The sequence below is a fragment of the Malaclemys terrapin genome, chromosome 7 (genome assembly GCF_027887155.1).
Source record: "Malaclemys terrapin pileata isolate rMalTer1 chromosome 7, rMalTer1.hap1, whole genome shotgun sequence".
NCBI classification, from domain to species: Eukaryota; Metazoa; Chordata; order Testudines; family Emydidae; genus Malaclemys; species Malaclemys terrapin.
In genome coordinates this window covers 74,478,741-74,498,584 of record NC_071511.1, presented here as the reverse complement: position 1 = coordinate 74,498,584, position 19,844 = coordinate 74,478,741, and the positions used below count along the sequence as shown (strand labels likewise).

The window sequence follows — 19,844 nt, the reverse complement described above, 5'->3', positions numbered from 1 at the left end:
TAAGGCATGTGTACATTGCTAGATCATGTAATAGCTGAGGCATTAATGCAAAAACAGTTGTCTAAAGAAGAAAACATGTTAAAATGGCTTTGAAAATATTGTAGTCACATATTTATATAGTGCCTCTCACCAAGGTGGATCCCAAAGCAGAGCCTGGCCTCTGTCTGTATGTGTGTGAACGAGTACAGAGACACGCATAGATGACTTTCACTTTTCCCAGGCATACGTATAGATGACTATCACTTTTCCCAGTTCTGAAATCCTCTGGGAGGAATTAAAGCAACTTTCAGTGTCAACCGGTCTTTCCTTCCCTCCATTTTCCCGTGCTCTGATATACCCCACTTCCTTTACCATGTGTGTACTTCACTACTTTTATCTCATGTATCCTAAACCCTATAAATACACACTTATGAACAATAAGCACAATTATTAAAACAAAACATAGAGCTTTTTAACCCACAACAAACCAAAAAAGTACATAATCATATTGTTATAAACCTCGTCCTCCCCCATGTTTATTTTTATCATTTATTTTGTTATGTCTAAACTTAAATTGTAAGTTTTTTGGAGTCTGGGGCAAGAACCAGGTCTCCTTTTCACCCCTAAAGTTCTATGGGTATGTCTGCACTACCCGCCGGATCGATCCAGCAGGGGTCAATTTATCGTGTCTACTCTAGACGCGATAAATGGACCCCCGAGCGCTCTCCCATCGACTCCAGTACTCCACCGCCACGAGAGACGCAGGCAGAGTCGATGGGAGAGTGGCAGCAGTCGACTCACCGAAGAGAAGACACCGTGGTGAGTAGGTCTGAGTACGTCTACTTCAGCTACGTTATTCGCGTAGCTGAAGTTGCGTAACTTAGATTGATTTCCCGCCCCCCCCCGCCCCCCAGTGTAGACCAGGCCTTAGACAACATTATGCAAAATCAAAAGAGAATGTTTCATCCAGTTGAATTTTCAGGGGAAATTTAGATAGGTAGAGTGTAATTACCTATGTTAGAATTTGGTAAAATCTATGCTATGGAACCTTTAAAGACAAGTCTGCCAGGACCTCAGTTTTACATCTAATCTAAAATACCAATTTACACTGGGATAAACAGCCATAAATACAGGTCATGTTCTCATGTATTAACAGAAAAGAGCTAACTTTGGGCTTCTTTCATTTTACCTTTTGCAGTTTTATTCTCATATGTTGATGCAGTTTTTCATGGAAACTAAAGATAGTAGTGCCTGGGAATTAAAAACAAATCTAGTTCCCATGTTTTTAATCATAGCCAAAATTACAAAATAAAAGAACTGCATATGTTTGACTGTAATTCTCCACCAATGTTTTTCCTTACACAGACTTGATTGTTGGATTGTTGTTGAGCACAATCATCTTGCAGACAGAGTATGTATGAAACGTGGTATTCAGCACACTGCTGGAAATAGTGTAAAACAACATCACATTTCTAAGATATTTCTTTTTCATTCTTGAATATTATGTATTTATCCCTTTAATTAAAATGATTTTTCTGTTTCTCAGCTAAACACTGCAAGAAGCTGCTTTAGACTGCCAGGTGAATCCCTACAAAGTATTTACAGAAAACAGCAGCTGGGTTTTTATTTTAACTATGATGACTTTACATTTTGGTGACATTTTTAAATGACAGTTTACCTTCAGATATGAATATGTGGTGAGATACGTCTTGCAGTGTTGATTTGTAAACAAGTCACTCTCTTAGCACAGTACCTGATCTAATAATCCCGTCTCTCCAGAGACCAGATTGTCCCATTGATGTCCTCATCAAGATTTGCCAAGAACTGAATCACACTGTGGGCACACAATTGTTCGGTGGACACTATCTCAAAATCACAATCCACTGGCCTCCTTTTTCCTAGAAGCTTACCTTGCCAGGAGGGTGAAACGGGTAAGAGAACTGAATAAGAGAACTTTGATTCATACACATTTCATTCAGTCTTTTTCTCTTGTGGCAGATGACTGTACTGTAGTTCCAATACTGTCTTTTCACCAAACTTTTCAGAGGTATACAGTCTAGTTTCCACAGATATGACAGGAACATGTTTACATATTTCTACATACAAAAATTTACAAAGATTTCAAAGACTTTGCCCTTCAGGGACATACATTTTTGAAGCACAGCCTTTCCTTCCTTCTGTCTGTGCCTTTGATCCCATAAGGATTTAAAGTTTGTTTTCATCCTAGTCTACAAGATATTAAATTTGTTACATTTAGAAGTCATCCTACTTAATGCTGCATTCAGAGATTAGGTTATAATCACAATATAACTGAGATCCCTTTTTATTTCCTTAATGTTTCCTTGGTCTCTTTCATGCCAGATTTACAGCTTGTCTACATCAGAAAATTATTCTGGAATAAGCTAGTAATAGTTATTCCGTGAAAATTTCTCCATGTAGACAAGCCCTAAGTCTTTTTTCAGGCTGCCCCATATGCTTGGAACAACCTCCCTTTTCCCATGTGACAAGCATCTGAACCTTCTCCCAGACTTTCCTTGGAAACATTTTGTTAGGCTTCCTTTCCATCACCTCTGATTATATTTGATCCCACCCTCTTGCCTTGTCCTTTAATTGTTTGTTTTGCAGCAGGACAATTTAGATAGATAAGTCTTTTTCTCTGAGAGTTTTCAAAGGTTGCGTTATTGTAAAATATTCATCTTGCCTATGACAATAAAGTAATTAATAAAATAAAAGAATCTTGGGGGCTGATAACACAGGAATAGCCTATACAAGAGCTGAAAAATTAAATTACTTCTTAATTTTTTTCATACGGGTGTCTAGAGCCAAGATACCTTAAGTGGAAATAAAAGTTCCAGGAAATGATACTTTTTTTTTTTTTTTTTTTTTGGATGTGATAGTGAAACTATGACTGTCTTAAATCCCTGAAAATTCTAGGACCAGATGGGTTAAATACTAGAAAGGACCCTAGAAATGGAAGCTTAAAGAGATTGTTCATCCAGTATTAGATAATTTTAAGACATCATTGGGGACACTGAATGAAGTAAAGACATAACTCAATTTTTAAGAGGCTAAAGAGGAGCTAGGACATTGTCAACAGAAAAACTGACCTCAGTGGTAGATAAGATGATAGAGATATTCCTAAGGAAAGTAATCTCATAACATTTGAAGAAATTACATGATCAAATAGAAATCAGCAAGGTTTTCTAAAGTGTAAATTGTGTCTGACAAACCTGGTAGCTTTTTTTTTTTTTTTTTTAAGATATGGTTCAGTAAGCAGATAAGGTGGGGCCTTAATCCTTTTGGGTTTTTAAAGCGTACTTGTCACTGCACACCACACTAGGTGACATACTTATATATAAGGAAGCATGTACAGTAGAGAAGACACAGATTTGGAGTGGGTCAGAAGCTGGTGAGGTGACTTGAAGCTGATAAGTGCAAAACATTTGGGTCAGCAAGGAGAAAAATAACAAGTGGGGTGCCACATGGATCTATATTGGGAGTACACGTGCTGCACACGTCCCATTTCATATCGTGTGATAACAGTCCTAAACTGTTTCTATACCTGAAAGTGGGAAAGTAATCCAGAATCTTTCAAGATCTGAACAAAATCCTCACTGCTATAGGGTTTCATAAGAAGACTTAGAGAGAGGGAAATTACTGTAATTTTTACAGCAAGTGTGAGGTGTTCTACATTCCTAAGTGACTCCATCTCCTATCTCAAAGTGAGCATACAGTGAACTCCACTATTGGCACCTTGGCACTGATGTGCTACAGCTGTTTTTATAGATTCTCATGAATGTTTTTCCCCAGATACTGTGTCCTAGGGATGCATGAGCTGATAGATAAGGTAGAGGGACTAGAGGCTTCATTTGCTTTCCAGTTTGGACAAGAACACTTTTTTTCATAACTGAGAAAGAAGGCACTGCTATTTGGCAAACACACTTATCCTAAAAGAAGTGGCTGGAAATACTATTTTCAACATGTCTAATTTGAAGTGTGGGAGGGAAGACCATGTATAGGGGGGCTTGGAATATCCTACTCCAAGGAAGTATCTGGAAAATGTCTGACATTCAGCAAAATCTGGCCTTGTCCAAAGGCAAAGCATCTGCTCTTCAGAAGTATTTTTATGAGACCCAAGGATAAGTCATTTTTGTAAGGGATGATTTAGCAGTGTTCAAAGGAAAGAGCTTATTAGAAGCAGGAAAATCATTTCAATCTCCCTTTCATTTCAGAGTTAGAATTCTAACAAGAGCCTCCTGGAAGTCCAGATACCTCTCTGTAGCTCAGTGATTTTCAAACTTTTGTACTGGTGACCCCTTTCACATAGCAAGCCTCTGAGTGCGACACCCCCCCTTATAAATTAAAAACACTTTTTAATATATTTAACACCATTAAAAATGCTGGAGGCAAAGTGGTGTTTAGGGTGGAGGCTGACAGCTCATGATTCCCCCCACCCCCCATAATAACCTCACGACCTCCTGAGGGGTCCCAACCCCCAGTTTGAAAATCCCTGGCTGCTTATCTCTGTACCCTGGTGTCTTGGCTGGTACAATATGATGCTAATCCAAATAGCAGGAGTCCTGATGTGTCAGGAACTGGGGGCATTGGCAAGCTGGTGCTTTTAATACTAAGGGAAAGGAATAACATTTGTCAACATAGGGTTACCATACGTCCGGATTTTCCCGGACATGTCCGGCTTTTTGGGCGTCAAATCCCCGTCTGGGGGGAAATCCCAAAAAGCCGAACATGTCCGGGAAAATAGGGAGGGGCCTGCGGGGCTGGGCCGGGGCCGGGGGTGCGGGGCCAGCAGTGCGGGGCCAGGGGCGCTGGGCCGGGGCTGGCAGTGCTGGGCTGGGGCCGGTGGTGCTGGCCTGGGGGTGCTGGGCCAGGCCCTGGCCCCGGGGGTGCTGGGCCGGGCCCTGGCCAGAGGCCGGCACCCCAGGGCCCGGCCAGGGGCCGGCACCCCAGGGCCCGAGCCGAGCCAGGCTGGGGCTGGGGCCGGCCGCCGGAGGGAGCCGCTTGGTTGGGGCGGGGGGGCAGACTGGGCCGCGCCTCCACCCCCCCCTCCAGCTTACCTGCTGCCTGCTTCAGGCTTCCCGCAAATCAAATGTTCGCAGGAAGCAGGGGAGGGGGCAGAGTTGGGGCGGGGACTTTGGGGAAAGGGTGGAGTTGGGGCGTGGGCGGGGCTGGGGGCAGGGCAGGGCCGGGGCCCTGTGGAGTGTCCTCTTTTTGGACACTCAAAATATGGTAACCCTAGTCAACAGAAACACATCCTAGTAAATGGTGTTGGAAATACAAATCATAAAAGAAGAGGCTGGTCTTCATTTTGACAGGATAGGTACTGCAGAAGGGAGGCATGAGTGTGCTACGATATTTTAAAGAGGATTAAAAGTATACAGGAAAAACTACAGCCTGCAACACAAAGGTAAAAATAATGAAAAGAAATGTATGGGCTAATACCTGGGAGGTAGTAGTCATGGACCATAAAAAGAGAATGAAGCTGTTACTCTGTGAACAAGAACAGAATTAATAGTGTCAGTTGATCACAGTTAACTGAAGCAATTAATGCAAAACAAATTAACTAGATTTTAAAAAATTTAGTCAATTAATCACAGTTTGAATCACACTGTTAAACAATAATAGAATACCAATTTAAATTTATTATAAATATTGTTGGATTTTTTACAACATTTTCAAATATATTGATTTCAATTACAAAACAGAATACAAAATGTACAGTGCTCACTTTATGCTGTTATTTTTATTACAAATATTTGCACTGTAAAAAAGATAAGAAATAGTATTTTTCAATTCACCTCATACAAGTACTGTAATGCAATCTCTACCATGAAAGTGCAATTTACAAATGTAGAATTAATTTTTATATAACCGTGCTCAAAAACAAAACAATGTAAAACTTTAGAGCCTACAAGTCCACTCAGTTCTACTTCTTGTTCAGCCAATTGCTAAGATAAACAAGTTTGTACATTTATAGGTGATAATGCTGCCCGCTTCTTATTTACAATGCCACCTGAAAGTGAGAACAGGCATTCACGTTGTAGCTAGTGTTGCCAAGAATTTACATGCCAGATATGCTAAATATTTGTATGTCCCTTCATCCTTCAACCACCGTTCCAGAGGACATGCTTCCATGCTGATAACGATCATTTAAAAAATGACAGAATTAAATTTGTAATTGAACTCCTTGGAGGAGAATAGTATGTATCCTACTCTATAGCTTTACCCGCATTTTGCCATATATTTCACGTTATTGCAGTCTCGGATGATGACGCAGCATGTTAGATTTAAGAACACTTTCACTGCAGATTTGACAAAACGCAAAGAAGGTACCAATATGCAATTTCTAAAGATAGTTGCAGCACTCGATCCAAGGTTTAAGAATCTGAAGTGCCGTCCAGTATCTGAGAGGGACGAGGTATGGAACATGTTGTCAGAAGTCTTAAGAGAGCAACACTCTGATGCGGAACTACAGAACCCAAACCATCAAAAAAGAAAATCAACCTTCTGTGTGGCATCTGACTCAGATGATGAAAATGAAGGTGCGTTGGTCCGCACTGCTTTGGCTCACTATCAAGTAGAACCCACCTGTTCTCAGTTTTAGGTGACGTAAATAAGTGGGCAAAATTATCTTCCATTAAAAGTAAAAACACTTGTTTGTCTTAGTGATTGGCTGAACAAGAAATAGGACTGAATGGACTTGTAGGCTCTAAAGTTTTACATTGTTTGTTTTATTTTTGAATGCTGTTACATTAAAAACTACGATCAGAGAACATTATTTTAAGGTTGAAAAGTCAAGCACTAAAAAGTTAGGGAAGTCCAGAATTGAGGTTGCCTTTGCAGCCTTAATTCAGCCTCTATGTGTATGCATTATAATAAAGTCTTTAACTACATAATCACATACTATTTTTTTCCAACTTCTGAAATAGCACAAGTTTCTGTGTCACAGAACTATTATACGGCCTTTCCCTGTTTCCTTTTATGAATTTTGTGAATGTGAAGTTTGTCATAGGGTTTGGCGACCCCTAATGGGCAATTAAGAAACGGACTATATTAAATAAATGAAACTGATAAAGAAAAAATATTATTTTTTTATTGCAGTGTTTAAATGTTTTCCTCTCTTTTATCTGCAGCTGGATCAAATTTCTGAACTTCCTTCATGTGATGTTATGCTTGCGACTTCAACAGGATTCACAGTTCCATGACTTCCAAAACATTTAAACAGAAATAAGCAGATGTCTCCACTTTCCTGAAATTCCATATTAGGCAGCTATCTTTGGACAGTATCAGGATTGGGGTATTATTCCAACATACAGTTCAATTTGAAGACTCATAGCAAAGATGAAAAATCTGAGAGTCCTTTTTTACAAACTGTTTAAGATGGACATAGTGTTGTTAATTTGGAGAAGAGATTAGTAACTTCCTAGGCAGTGTGTCATTACTTACATGAATAACAGCTGCTACTGAAGCAATTACTCAGATATAGTGTGGGGTTTTTTTAGTGTGTATTGAAAAAGTATTAGGAATTCTGCAATAACATTACCTGCTTTGATAAAATAGTCATATAATCAATGTTATTTTTATGTTAAAGTAGCAAGTTTTTCAATTTGAAAGTAATTTTTAAACCAGATTTAACCCTTTTAATTACTTATTATTTATTTGAGAATTCCCCCTTCCCCCCATAACATGAAATCAACTGGTAATCATGCAGTAAGAAATTTCTGATATAGGTATTTATTTTTGCCAATATAAAATGAAAGTGTAACTAACCAGTTCATGTTAAATTGTTTTAAGTAGTAGATGATGATGATATTTGAATCTTCACAGAAATAAAGGAGGTTTAGCTTCCTGGGAATTGGTTCAGGACTGTTCAGTTTTTCTTTGTTTGCACTGCAAATTTACATATGTTTCATAGTGACACGTATCAAAATGAAAAATGTAGCCTAATTATTATTGTAGTCCTATATACAGCTGTAGGGCAGACTAACTTGTTCCAATTTCTCTATATTATGAATCTGTGACTATTCAAAAATATAAAATGGTGGTATTTATAGCTTTAGCCAGTTAATTTATAAAACACAATATTTATCTGTATGAATTAATTATTTGAAACTTTAACATGACTGCCAGGAAAATAAGTTAATGAAGTTTTGTGGCATTTTATGTTAAAATTTGAAATTTTGTATTTATTGCACAAAATTATATTTTCTCAAAAAAAAAAAATACAAAAAGCATGTCTGGAAGACCACAAATCCATATTTTTTTGGGAGCACCCATCATTCCAACCCCACTGGAGGTGTCAGAGGAACAGAGTTTTTCGGTAGTCACTACTGAAAAATGGAAAGAACTCCACCTTTCATCTGACAAACATGCCTTCCATCTTTTTGCTGGAAAATGCAAAAGCATGGATCATGTGGAACATCAGGCACCAGACCCTAGAGACCCAACTGTTCACACAAGAGATCATTTCTCTGTGAACTCTGAAACGGGGAGGTTTGGAGTGGCAGAAGATTATTTAACATCATGTGTACGTGTAGTTGAAGGGATGGAAACTCGTGGTAGTACATTGAAGAGGACTGGTGATGTAACTTCCTATGGTTATCAAATATCTGGAGATGGAGACACATGCAAAAATATGAGTCAAGTTGAATATCAACAGCTTCCTTGTATATTTACAAAAACAGATGGACAGTGTACAAAACCCTCAAATGACTGTTTTCCAAACCTCTCTGAAAAAGGTGTCAGCCATCTGGAAGATAAGTGCTGTGATATTTCTGATTTGGTTTCCAGTACTAAACAGATTAGCATAGATTTAAGGTCTATGGGAAAAGAAGACGTTCCATCAGACAATCATAGTGTCCATCATGAACATCTTAGTCAGTACCTGGAAATGTTTTTTCCCAAAATAGCAAAGGCGTCAAATACAAAAAAAGCACTGCGTGATTGTTCAGACTTTGCGATATCAACAGACACCGAATTTCTTAGTATAATGACATCAAGTCAAATTGCCATTCTTGCACAAAAGCACTTTAAAGAACAGAAAGAAGCCATGAAACTAAAGGGAATAGAAGCAGAAAAAAAATATAGAGAAAATAAAGTAGTTTTAAATGAATCTTTCCAGACTAATTTTGTTGTTGGAGCATGCATTAATGTGGCAGAGACTGACCAGCAACAAGAGTCTGCAAACTCCCTTGAACTTTTCAGTTCGGAGAGTGCTGGGAACATTATCTGTCTTGAGTCTACAAGAAGAGAAACAAGTTCTCAGGAAAATGCAGAGGACTCTCAAGAACTTGTCAGTGTTGCTGATGAACAACTGCTGAATGAGATCCATATTGAACCATTGAGCACAGGAATATTGTGCTCCCAACTAGATAATTATAATAAGGGCTCTTCTAAAAGAGCCCGAATATCTGAAGATGTCCTAAGTATTTCTTACTCTACACTTAAAACTCAGCAGACATCAAAGAGAGCTAAATTGGTTTGTTCTTCAACCAGTCCTGAAACAAAAGTGGATCAAGAGATATTGTCAAAGTTTTGGAAACTTCAGAAGAATCCATTGCTACTTAAAAACTGCTGCTGCAAGAGCCAGAAGTACAGTGTTTTGGTCACAGTAGTACATCCTTGTCATGTCAAAGAAATACAGATAAAGTCAAGACCAAAATCTTCCTCTAAAGTTCCCATAGCAACTATTGTAGTTATTGACCAGTCAGAAATAGAGAGGAAGGTTGTGTTGTGGCGGGCTGCTGCATTTTGGTCACTTACAGTGTTTCCTGGAGATATTGTATTACTTACAGGTAAAAACTCCATTTTTAATGTTTGCTCTTTAAAAATTTACCTTTTTAAAACGTTTTCTATATCTGACGTAGAATAATTTGTATAGAGAGACTTGAATCATTAGTTTATTCACTGAAAATTATCTAAATTATCCTGCCACATAAAAAGCAACAAATTGTGATTTTAGGGAGCAGGGACTTTGCACTATTATACAATACATATTGATTCTTTGATTTCCAGCATGCACCATGTAGAAGAGCAATATATTGACCTTGAGATATTGCAGTAGGTCAAGTCAAGTGTATTCTGTGTATGTAATCTATCTAGCCAAAGAGCATTTATAAAGCAGCTATCACAGAGGCATCATAGAAACATTGGGATCTCTCCAGAATGAACAAGGTGTTCAGTGTTTTGCATTTTCATTTAATCTGCTTTTGAGATCCTTATTTGGATTTCTTCTGTTGTAGTTCTTTATCACTTGTAGTCATGTACCAGACGATTATAACTGTTGTAGCAAATCCCAGATAGAGAAGCAATCCTTGTCAGCTTTGTCCTATGCCATTAAGGGCTTTGTACATCAATATTAGAAACTTGAATTGGATATTCAGTGGATGGGGAGCCACTGTAGGTTGCAGAGCATTGGCATAAAATGCTCTGTTTGGTTCATCCAGCTCAGGACAAGTTAATTAAGATTGATGACCACTCTTTATTATACTTGCTATCTCCTGGAACTCTTTAGTTACACTTGGGATCAAATTCATCCCTGGTGTAAGAAGATGCAACCCAGGGGGAGCGGCATCTGCTTAAGATATGGCTGGATTTGGCCAAAATAAAGCAAAAAAAGGAAGGAGGATATGGAACTTTAGAACTGTCATCTTTCCCATCCAATCAACTCTACAATACATTTAAAAGAGATTGCACGATGTCATATCTACCCAGTCTGTCCCATTTCATATGGTGTGATAACAATCCTAAATTGTTTCTATACCGGAAAGTAATCCAGAATCTTTCAAGATCTGAACAAAATCCTCACTGATGTAGGGTTTTATTATCTGACCATTTATTCCTTGACGGTGATATAGAATTATTCCTATTATCAAATCCTACAAACACTAATGCTGGGGTATTTTTATCTGGTTATCCCTACTTTTATGTAGGCTCTTATACTGAGCCGAAGACTGATATCTGAACCTCTAAGAATTCAACATGAGAAATAATTGTGATTTTTTTCCCCCGCTGACATTTCAACAAAATTGTTTCTAATATTGAGAGTCTACATTATCTCTTGCTTGTTGTGACTTTTTCAGTCAAAGTTTTTGAATGTTTAAATTCCGTTTGTTGTATAGTTTTAACTTCTTTACTATTGCTTAGATACTGTGGTATTATGTGTTATAGAAAAACTGAAAGTAAAGAGAGCTCCCCCTGCCCCTTTCCTCTTTTTGTTTACCTTATGTCAGACTCCATCCAAAGTATTTTTAAGCCAGCCTACCACTGCCTGCCTCAGACAGGCTATATGAGTCAATAAGAAACTGTTAGTCTACCTGCCTTGCTGTTTGGAAATCATACTTGATAAATGGAATTCCCTTGCACAATGTGTCTTTATGAGATACTTGGTGTTGGACTATTAAATATCATACAGTAGAGGATGACTACCATTGAGAAGACTTGATAAAGTGGTACTTTTATTGGTTCTCTGTGAATTCTGAAAATTATTTGTTTTAAAATTAAGCTGTTGTAAAAAGATAGCCTCTTCTAAAAACACTCTTCAGCCACAAGCTAGTGCTCCAGTCCTGTCAGCTGCTCTGCATGGGCTATGCAGAGTTCCAGTGAAGTACACAGGGTTCTGCATATGCATATGTTTCTGCCTGCATAGAACAACTTTGCAGGCTCAGGTTTTAGGAATATATTTAAAGCCAAAATAACAGCTTGGCTGCATCTTTCAAGGTCAGCCCTAGATCACTGTTTAGATAGCACATAAAAGGAAAGTAACCTACCTGAGTAGTGGAGAAGGCCACTGGCAAGACCGGAACAGCAGGTAGGCCATAATGCATTGGAAAAGACCAAGGAAATAGATGGAGCATCTGAAACATTAGAGGAGTGAAATAAGATTTCAAATTCAGATTCAGAGCTAACGTCACTTTAAAGATTTCCAATGCTGAAGTACGACCTGTATATACATCGACCATTAATGTGCTGTGAATTGATGTCTGTTTTCTTTGTTGCAGATGTCACTGTGTATGAGAACCATTGGTATGGAGAAATGATGCTGCAGTCAACATTTACCAGTCAGTTATTTAATCTGGGGAGCTGCTCAGCTATCAATCCCAAAGAATGTGAGACTGCAATATGTGCATAAGGGAGTCTTTATATTTTATCTAATTCTCAACTTCACTAGATTTGAATTCAAAGAAGAGAATTGTTTACAGATTAAATCACGTATTTTCTAGATTTTATTTTAAAAGAAAATTGGCTGTTTAAAAATAATCTTTTTATTGTTGTTTGGATTTTCCCTGCAAAGGTAAACATCTAAAGTGTGCAGAACACTAGAAAGTGATCTGTAAAGAGCAATCCTGGACTGTTAGCCAGATGGACTGTGTGACACAATTGAGTGTTCATCATACAAAGCAAACATTTACAGAACTATCTGAGTTCTCTGTACTTAGAATAAGAAATAACTGTCATATTTTCAGATATAGCTCTTTAGTAAATGCTGACTTTTTAATGAGGACCACTTTATATGATTCTGTACCAATGTAAGAGCTGTTTTTGTTTTCTTACTAATTTTGGGTGCATTTAAAGCAACACACATGTTGTGCTGAAATTCTGTCAAATAATAAAGTATGGTTAGTTTTTTTTTTAATGGCAAATAAAAAAAGCTTTAATTTCAAGTCTGAATCAAATGATAAACTGTTTATGATGATATTTCCAGGTTCTGCCCTGGTTCAGAATTATTTTTTTCAATTCAAATACTCACTAATTAGATTATAATACATTTCTTGGCCAACAAAAGAGAAAGGGTCAGATTATTTTCTTTTTCTTTTAAGTTTCCCATGTTGTAGATGTTGATGTTCTCCAAGATTTATTGGCATATGTGTCTTCAAAATTTGCCTACTTCAGAGATCTCCCACACAGACAACCGCAGAAGTTGGATCGCATACAGCATGTCCAGCTAGATCGACTTCAGCCAGATACATTGGTGCATTCAGTACTAAAACTTGTCAGCATCACTGTACTAACAGGTAAGTGTTAGAGCTTAAGTGACACAAGTTCATGATTATGTTGCAAGCTCAAGTACCTTGCCAATATGCTAAAGGATAGTTAAATCCGGCTCCACAAACCAGCATTTTTAAATGACAGTAAATTTTAGAGAATTTTTTTCAAACTTTTTAAAAATCAGCAGTTAAATTTTAGATGATGTTTGCTTTTTCCCACCCTATACCTCCATATTCTGCTCTGGTCACCCCAGAGTGACCAGGCTTTGCTTTCAGTCAGAATTGTGTTCCAGCACAAAAGATGATTGTTGTATCAATGAAAGTGGTTCTCCCCTCTGAATTCAATTCAGCATGAAATCCCCAACAGCTGATTGTTGGTGGAGGGGCAGAGGGGACCTGAAAACTGCTAGTTGACTGGGAAGGGGGTTTGACCCCAGGAATCCATCAATGTCAACTGGTAGAAGGCACATCATACCATAACTCACATCAGGCCTGACCCACTCATTGCCCGAACTCATTGTTGTCATAATCTATATCTTAAAGGTGTCATGTAAGGTATCATATGTAAATTGGTAACATGCTGGTCATTAATATTACTGCATGACATATGTACAGGTGGTATATAAAGAATTATAGATGTATCCTGGAAACATTCTTATAAAGGAGTTTGGCAGGCAGTGTATAAGCCCAGCCTTTCATAGACAAAATAATGTTGTTTTGTCTGCTTGATTCTGTCTCCAATATAAATTGAGCAAGATGCGACCAGAAACAATGGAAGTACATTTGCGTAGAAGGTAAACAAAGCCATCAAACTAGCAAGTGGGTGAGATGATCACTTGATCATGATGGGGGATGGAGGGTGTACCCTCAGGAAGCTGTCCTGGCTCCTGAAACAGAGACAGTGGAATTATGAAAATTATAAGCAAAAACAGAGAGCCATTTTGTCATCATCACCAGAGAAACACAAGAGGCCAGAGCTCTTGAAATCTGAGAAAGGTGGATCTTTCAGCTAAGGGGGTTGAAGTCTCTGGAAATTGACTATAAGTGATAAACCTGCTTGGACAAGGATTGTAACTTGCTGAAGTTAGGTTTTAGTCACTAGAAAGCATGTTTTGTTTGTAACCTTTTTAAATCTTTTTCATTTTTACTTGAAATCACTCAAACCTGAGTTCTTTGTTAATAAACTTATTCCTGTTTCATTACAAAACCATCTCAGTGCTGGTGTATTGAAGTGTAAGTCTTCTGGTAACCTAACAGGCTTTTCTGTGCTCTGTCTCTTTGGAGGCAGAGATCTTAAAAACTTCTGTTTTTAAGCTGTAAGCTGTCTCCGGGGAACCTGGAAACTGGTGTTCACTAATTGTTACCTGCAAGGTAGTATTTGGACTGGCAGAGTCCCGAGGAGTTTGCTGGCAAGGCTGACTAGCTGGTGTGGCAGGGAGCTAACACATAACTTAGCAGCAGCAAAACTCACTCTTGCTGAGACAGAGCAGTAACACAGTGGCTCACAGTTCTGGGTGACCTGAGCAAGACGTAATGGGGTCAAGTGTGAGCATGACTTGACAGACGGAGAGGGAAGCTGATAGCTTTTTGCCTAGAGCAGAGAAGATAGCCTTTGTTTTCTCTAAGTGGTCCTAGTCTGGGATCACTGGCATGAGCTGGTTCTTTCTTTCAGTGAAAGCAGTAGTAGTCTCCCTTTCACCTGTTTCTCCTACTTCTCCACATTGTTATCTGTAATTGTCAATATTGTCTTTATTCTCCTACAGATTGAACTTTCTAAAGGTGGAATTCTTCATGATGTATGCTTGCATATACTGTACATACATCTCAACAGTTCTATTTTGAACATAATTTGCTATTGGAGAACTATGTTAAGTATTTGTGAGAAACACTGAATGTAGGGGGGTTTAAAGCCCTAAACCATCCCAGAATACTGAAAGAACTGGCACATGAGATTGCTAGTCTCATAGCAAGGATTTTTAATAATTCTCTCTGTTGGGAGACAATACCATATGACTAAGGAATAGCTAACGTCATACCTATATTTAATAAGGGGATTGGGGGAAGTGATCCCAGCAATTACTACCTGGTTCAGACTAATAGAGCTGTATGCAAGGCTTTAGAACAAATTGTGAGGGGAAAGGATAATTAAATTAAATGAGGTAAATGGTAAAGGAGATAAACCCATGTTACATTATATCATAGGTAGATTATGCCAGAACTGTTCATTCTTTCTTTGAGAAAATAACTGATTTTTTAGAAAAGGGAAATGCAGTAGATCTAATAATGTACTTGGACTTCCTTAGTCTTGACACAGTACCGTATGAGAAATTATTAGTTAAATCAGAGAAGGTGGGAATTAGTACTGTACAAGAATTGTAGGATGGATAAGGAACTGGCTAAAGGGGAGAAGGCAATGGGCTGTGGTAAAAGGCGAACTATTGGATTGGAGGGAGATTACTGGTAGAGTTCCCCAAGGATCAGTCTAGGGCCCAGTCTTACTCAATATTTTATCAGTGATCTTGATATTAAAAAAAGGAGTGTACTAATGAAATTTACTGATGATACAAAGTTGGGAGGGATCATCAATACAGAGGCAGATCAGAATATTATACAGGAAGATCTGGATGACCTTGAAGACTGGAGTGACTGTAATGGGATGAAATTCAATAGTACAAAGTGCGGTGTCATGCAGTTAGGGTCTAATAATAAGAATTTCTGCTACAAGTGTGGGCTAATCATCTGGAAGTGATGGAGGAGGTGGGAGAATGGTGTGTATGGGGTGATTACAGAATCACTGAGCCACCAATGTGGTGCGGCTTCAAAAACAGTAAATGCAGACCTAGGATGTATCAGGCAAGGTGTTTCTAGTAGGGAGAGAGAGAGAGAGAAATTGCATAAGGCACTGGTAAGACCTCATTTTGAATACTCTGTACAATTCTGGTTGTCCATGTTCAAGAAAGATGAATTCAAACTTGAATAGTGCTGAGAAGAGCTATTAAGATGATTAGAGGAATGGAAGGCCTATCTTATGAGAGAATACTAGATGAGTTTGGCTTGTTCAGCCTATCAAAAAGAAGGGGGAGTAAACAGCAGGGAGGGAGGGTGAAGATCTATTTAAGAAAAAGGACAGTGTTGGCACAAGAACAAATAGTTATAAACTGGCTATGAACAAATTCATTCTGGAAATTAGAAGGAGAACTATCAGGAGAGAGGTTCTGGAAGAGCCTCCCATAGGAGTTGTGGGGGAAAGCAACTTAGTTTTGAGAGAGCTGGACAAATTTCTGAGTGTGATTTTATGTCTAGTTTGTTTTCTGATGGTTGGGTGCAGTGACAGCCCTGGAGCTCACTTCCAGTTTATGTCTTATGTTCCTAAAAGCCCGTGCTTCCGGGCTTTAGCCAGCCACCTGCAGGGATTCTCCTGCCCCCTTCCTCCAGTATATTTTGTTTTATTTTGTTCTCTTTCATCTGAAGTATTAGGGATGGCAATGGGCCACTGGAATAGGTGGGACCAGTTTTTTGATGTGTAACCAGACATTCTCACCCTTACGTACTTTAGTGCCCAGTTTCTGCTCAGATGCTCAGCATCTAACTGATCGCCCTATAAGGGGTTGGGAAGAAATTTTTCCCCCAGGTCAGATTGACAGTGACATTGAGGGTTTCTGGCCTTCCTCTGCAGTGTGTGTGTGTGTGGGGGGGGGGGGTCACTTGCCAGGATTATCTGGATATACACCTCTACCCGGATATAACACGACCCGACATAACACGAATTTGGATATAACACGGTAAAGCAGCGTTCCGGGGGGCGGGGCGCTCCAGCAGATCAAAGCAAGTTCGATATAACGCGGTTTCTATAACGCGGTAAGATTTTTTTTTGGCTCCCGAGGACAGAGTTGTATCGGGGGTTCTCTTAATCAGTGCACTGCCATTACAGTGGCCTCAGGCATTGGTGCTCCTTGGTCCTTCCTATTCTCTCCCTGTGGCACGTAATAGTTTAGTCTTCTGTGGACTGTAATATTTTGGTCATTGGATTTAATGTGTGGGTACTGGTTGGTGTTGATGACCTGTGGTATACAGCAGGCCAGGCTAGATGATCTGGTGATCCCTTCTGCCCTAAAACTCTAGGACTCTGAGGCCTAGTCTTCACTTACCGGCTGGTCCGGCGGCACGCCATCGATGTTCTGGGATCGATTTATCGTGTCTGGTTAAGACGTGATAAATCGATCCCGGAAGTGCTCACAGTCGGCGCCGGTACTCCAGCTCGCCGAGAGGAGTACGCGGCATCGACGGGGGGAGACTTCCTGCCGCGTCTGGACCGCGGTAAGTTCGGACTAAGGTACTTCGAATTCAGCTACGTTATTAACGTAGCTGAATTTGCGTACCTTAGTCTGATTTGGGGACTTAGTGGGGACCAGGCCTAAGTGACATCAAAAATGAACAGGTGAATAGGGCTCTTACAATTAATACATTCAAGATTTACCAGTTATCCCTTTCAGTCTGTTTGTACACACAGCAATAATTCCTGTTTTGAGTGAAAAGTAGTAGAAAAATGTTTCTCTTTGAGAAAGCAGCTTAACTATTACAGCATTTTTTTCCTAGCTTTGACTTAGAGCTTGATCCTGAGACATGCTGAATGCCCTCTTATCCCATTGATGTCAATCCAAGAGTGCTCAGTGCCTACCAAGTCATTGCCATAAATGTTTGGGGCAAGATTTTAAAAAGTCTTAGTACTCAGCACCTGCCATTAAAGCACCTAAATAGTGGCTCTATTTTCAAAAGTGCATCTCACCTGTTGTTCTCAATGGAGGTCTCCTATTTCTCTGACTCACAAAGTGCTTGAGCCAGTGTTGCCCGGATTGACTTCTTGACAAACTCCTATACACTGTGCTGCACAGGAACAGACTCCCCACATTCCAGAGCTCTACACCATTTGGCCCGGCCACCCCTCCATCCAGCAGCTGGATGGAGAGGTGGCTGGGCCAAATTTGAGTGGTGGTGTGACCCTGAGCACCATGTCACAACGCCACTCACTGAAATTTGGCCTGGTTGCAACTCCATCTGTACAGAGTTGAGTCTAATTTCAGTGCCATTGTGACCAAAAAGCTGAAGCAATGCTCTGGCAGCAGCTGTACTGATATAGTATGGGACCACTGCTTAAAAGTGGTCAGGCCGTTCCCCCCACCCTCCATGGCTCTGTGACTTATGGAACTTGAGCAAGTGCAAAAAATGTGGGCGTGGGGGAAAACATCTGCTGCCCACTCCTCCCTAATTGGTGCTGTGGGTTCACAGGTATTTTCATGTACATTTTAAATAAGTTTTTCTGTAAAATCACAGTGATATCATTTAAAACCTTTTCAGAGTCTGTATACAGTTATAAAGGAGACAAGCAAAGAAAAATTATTCTAACCGTGGAACAGATCAGAGATCAGCACTTTCTGATGGTATTATGGGGAGCAGGGGCAGCCTGGTGTCCTCAACTTCAAAGGAAAAAGGGTAAGTATAAATAAACTCTTTGTATGTATTATCCAGGTAAATGATTAATATGTGTAATCTGCAGTCCTAGTAAAGGTCAAGAGAAGAGTGAGAAAAGGTAGCATGAGAATATGTTTTGCATGATGCTGTTAATTGTGTTAAAACATTCATTTAGTAAACATTTTTATTCAATGGGTAAATGTCCCTCAGTCCTATTGTGACAATGTACTTGAGGGTTTTAGAAGTTTTAACAATTCCCACCATTCTACACTACCTTTTTTTATGCAAGTTGGCTCAGAAACGTCAGCTTGCTTCATCCACTTATTCTGGAACACCAGTGAGAGTTTTAAATTGCTGTTTAAGGATTTAGCAGTGACTTCATAATGCTTTATCTATATTTTCATATATCAGAATCTCACAGGGCTTTCAGATGTTAGTCTAGCTTTGACTTAGAGGTTGATCCTGAGAAATGCTGAATGCCTTCTTATCCCATTGATGTCAATCCGAGGATGCATTGCTTATCAAGATTATTGCCATAAATGTTTGGGGCAAGATTTTAAAAAGACATCACTTCAGTGAGGTGAATATTATATGCATTTTTACAAATGCGGAAACTGAAATACATAAAGGTTAAGAAACTTGCCCAAGTCACATAGTGAATCTGTAGTCGAGCTGGAAATAGATCCTGGAAATTCTGACTACTGCTTCTCCTGCTCTAACCTCTAGAGCACATGCTCTTTCAAAATTCAAGTAGCTGCAGATAGAACTAAAGCAATAAGACACAAAAAATAATAATGGGAAGAGAGTAGACTACCAGCAAAAGTTGAGCATTAAGCTGATGAAACCTTCATGACCTTATTTTTTGGTATGTTGTAATAAGAAGGGAATAGGACATGTGAATATTGTCCAAGAGAAATAAGGAACTTATGGGAGATTAACATAATATGAAATCCTGGACCATTGGAGGCAATGGCAAAACTCCCATAAGTTCATTATTAGAACTGAGAAAGGTGAAGTATTAATTGGTAAATAATATGGGAGATCATTGAAAAGTTTCTTGACACGACACTATAGTATGTGCTGCAGCAAGTTAAATAGTTACACTGGATAATCAAGCCATAAGATACTATACTATAATAAAGACGTTGTTTGGTTCCTTCAGTGGACAATAACAGGAAATTTTAATAACATATAACCATGTATAGGATTATTATAATTGTTTTAACTGTGCCAGAGAGCTTGTAATTTATTCTCCAGTTAGTGTTCTATGAATCTAGCAATTCACATATTTTAATCATTAAAAGACTATATCTAAAATGCAAGATAAAAGACTGATTTCTCAACTGTCCAAATACCCATCACTGATAGACAAGCCATGAACGTTTGATCCCA

The 19,844-nt window shown here is 39.1% G+C and overlaps 1 protein-coding gene across 3 annotated transcripts in view; it reads left to right on the top strand.

Moving 5' to 3' along the window:
- SHLD2 (shieldin complex subunit 2) overlaps positions 1-19,844 on the top strand; it is a 67,179-nt gene that overhangs the window by 28,144 nt on the left and 19,191 nt on the right. Inside the window, exons 2-7 of one of the 3 annotated variants that reach the window (XM_054035404.1) lie at positions 1,759-1,910; positions 5,313-5,404; positions 7,131-9,791; positions 11,997-12,104; positions 12,816-13,010; positions 18,339-18,473. In XM_054035404.1, the coding sequence (XP_053891379.1) occupies positions 8,231-9,791; positions 11,997-12,104; positions 12,816-13,010; positions 18,339-18,473 (1,999 nt within the window). In that variant the 5' untranslated portion in view covers positions 1,759-1,910; positions 5,313-5,404; positions 7,131-8,230. The remainder of the gene's footprint in view (positions 1-1,758; positions 1,911-5,312; positions 5,405-7,130; positions 9,792-11,996; positions 12,105-12,815; positions 13,011-18,338; positions 18,474-19,844) is intronic. The other 2 variants (XM_054035403.1, XM_054035405.1) reach the window with 2 other exon arrangements.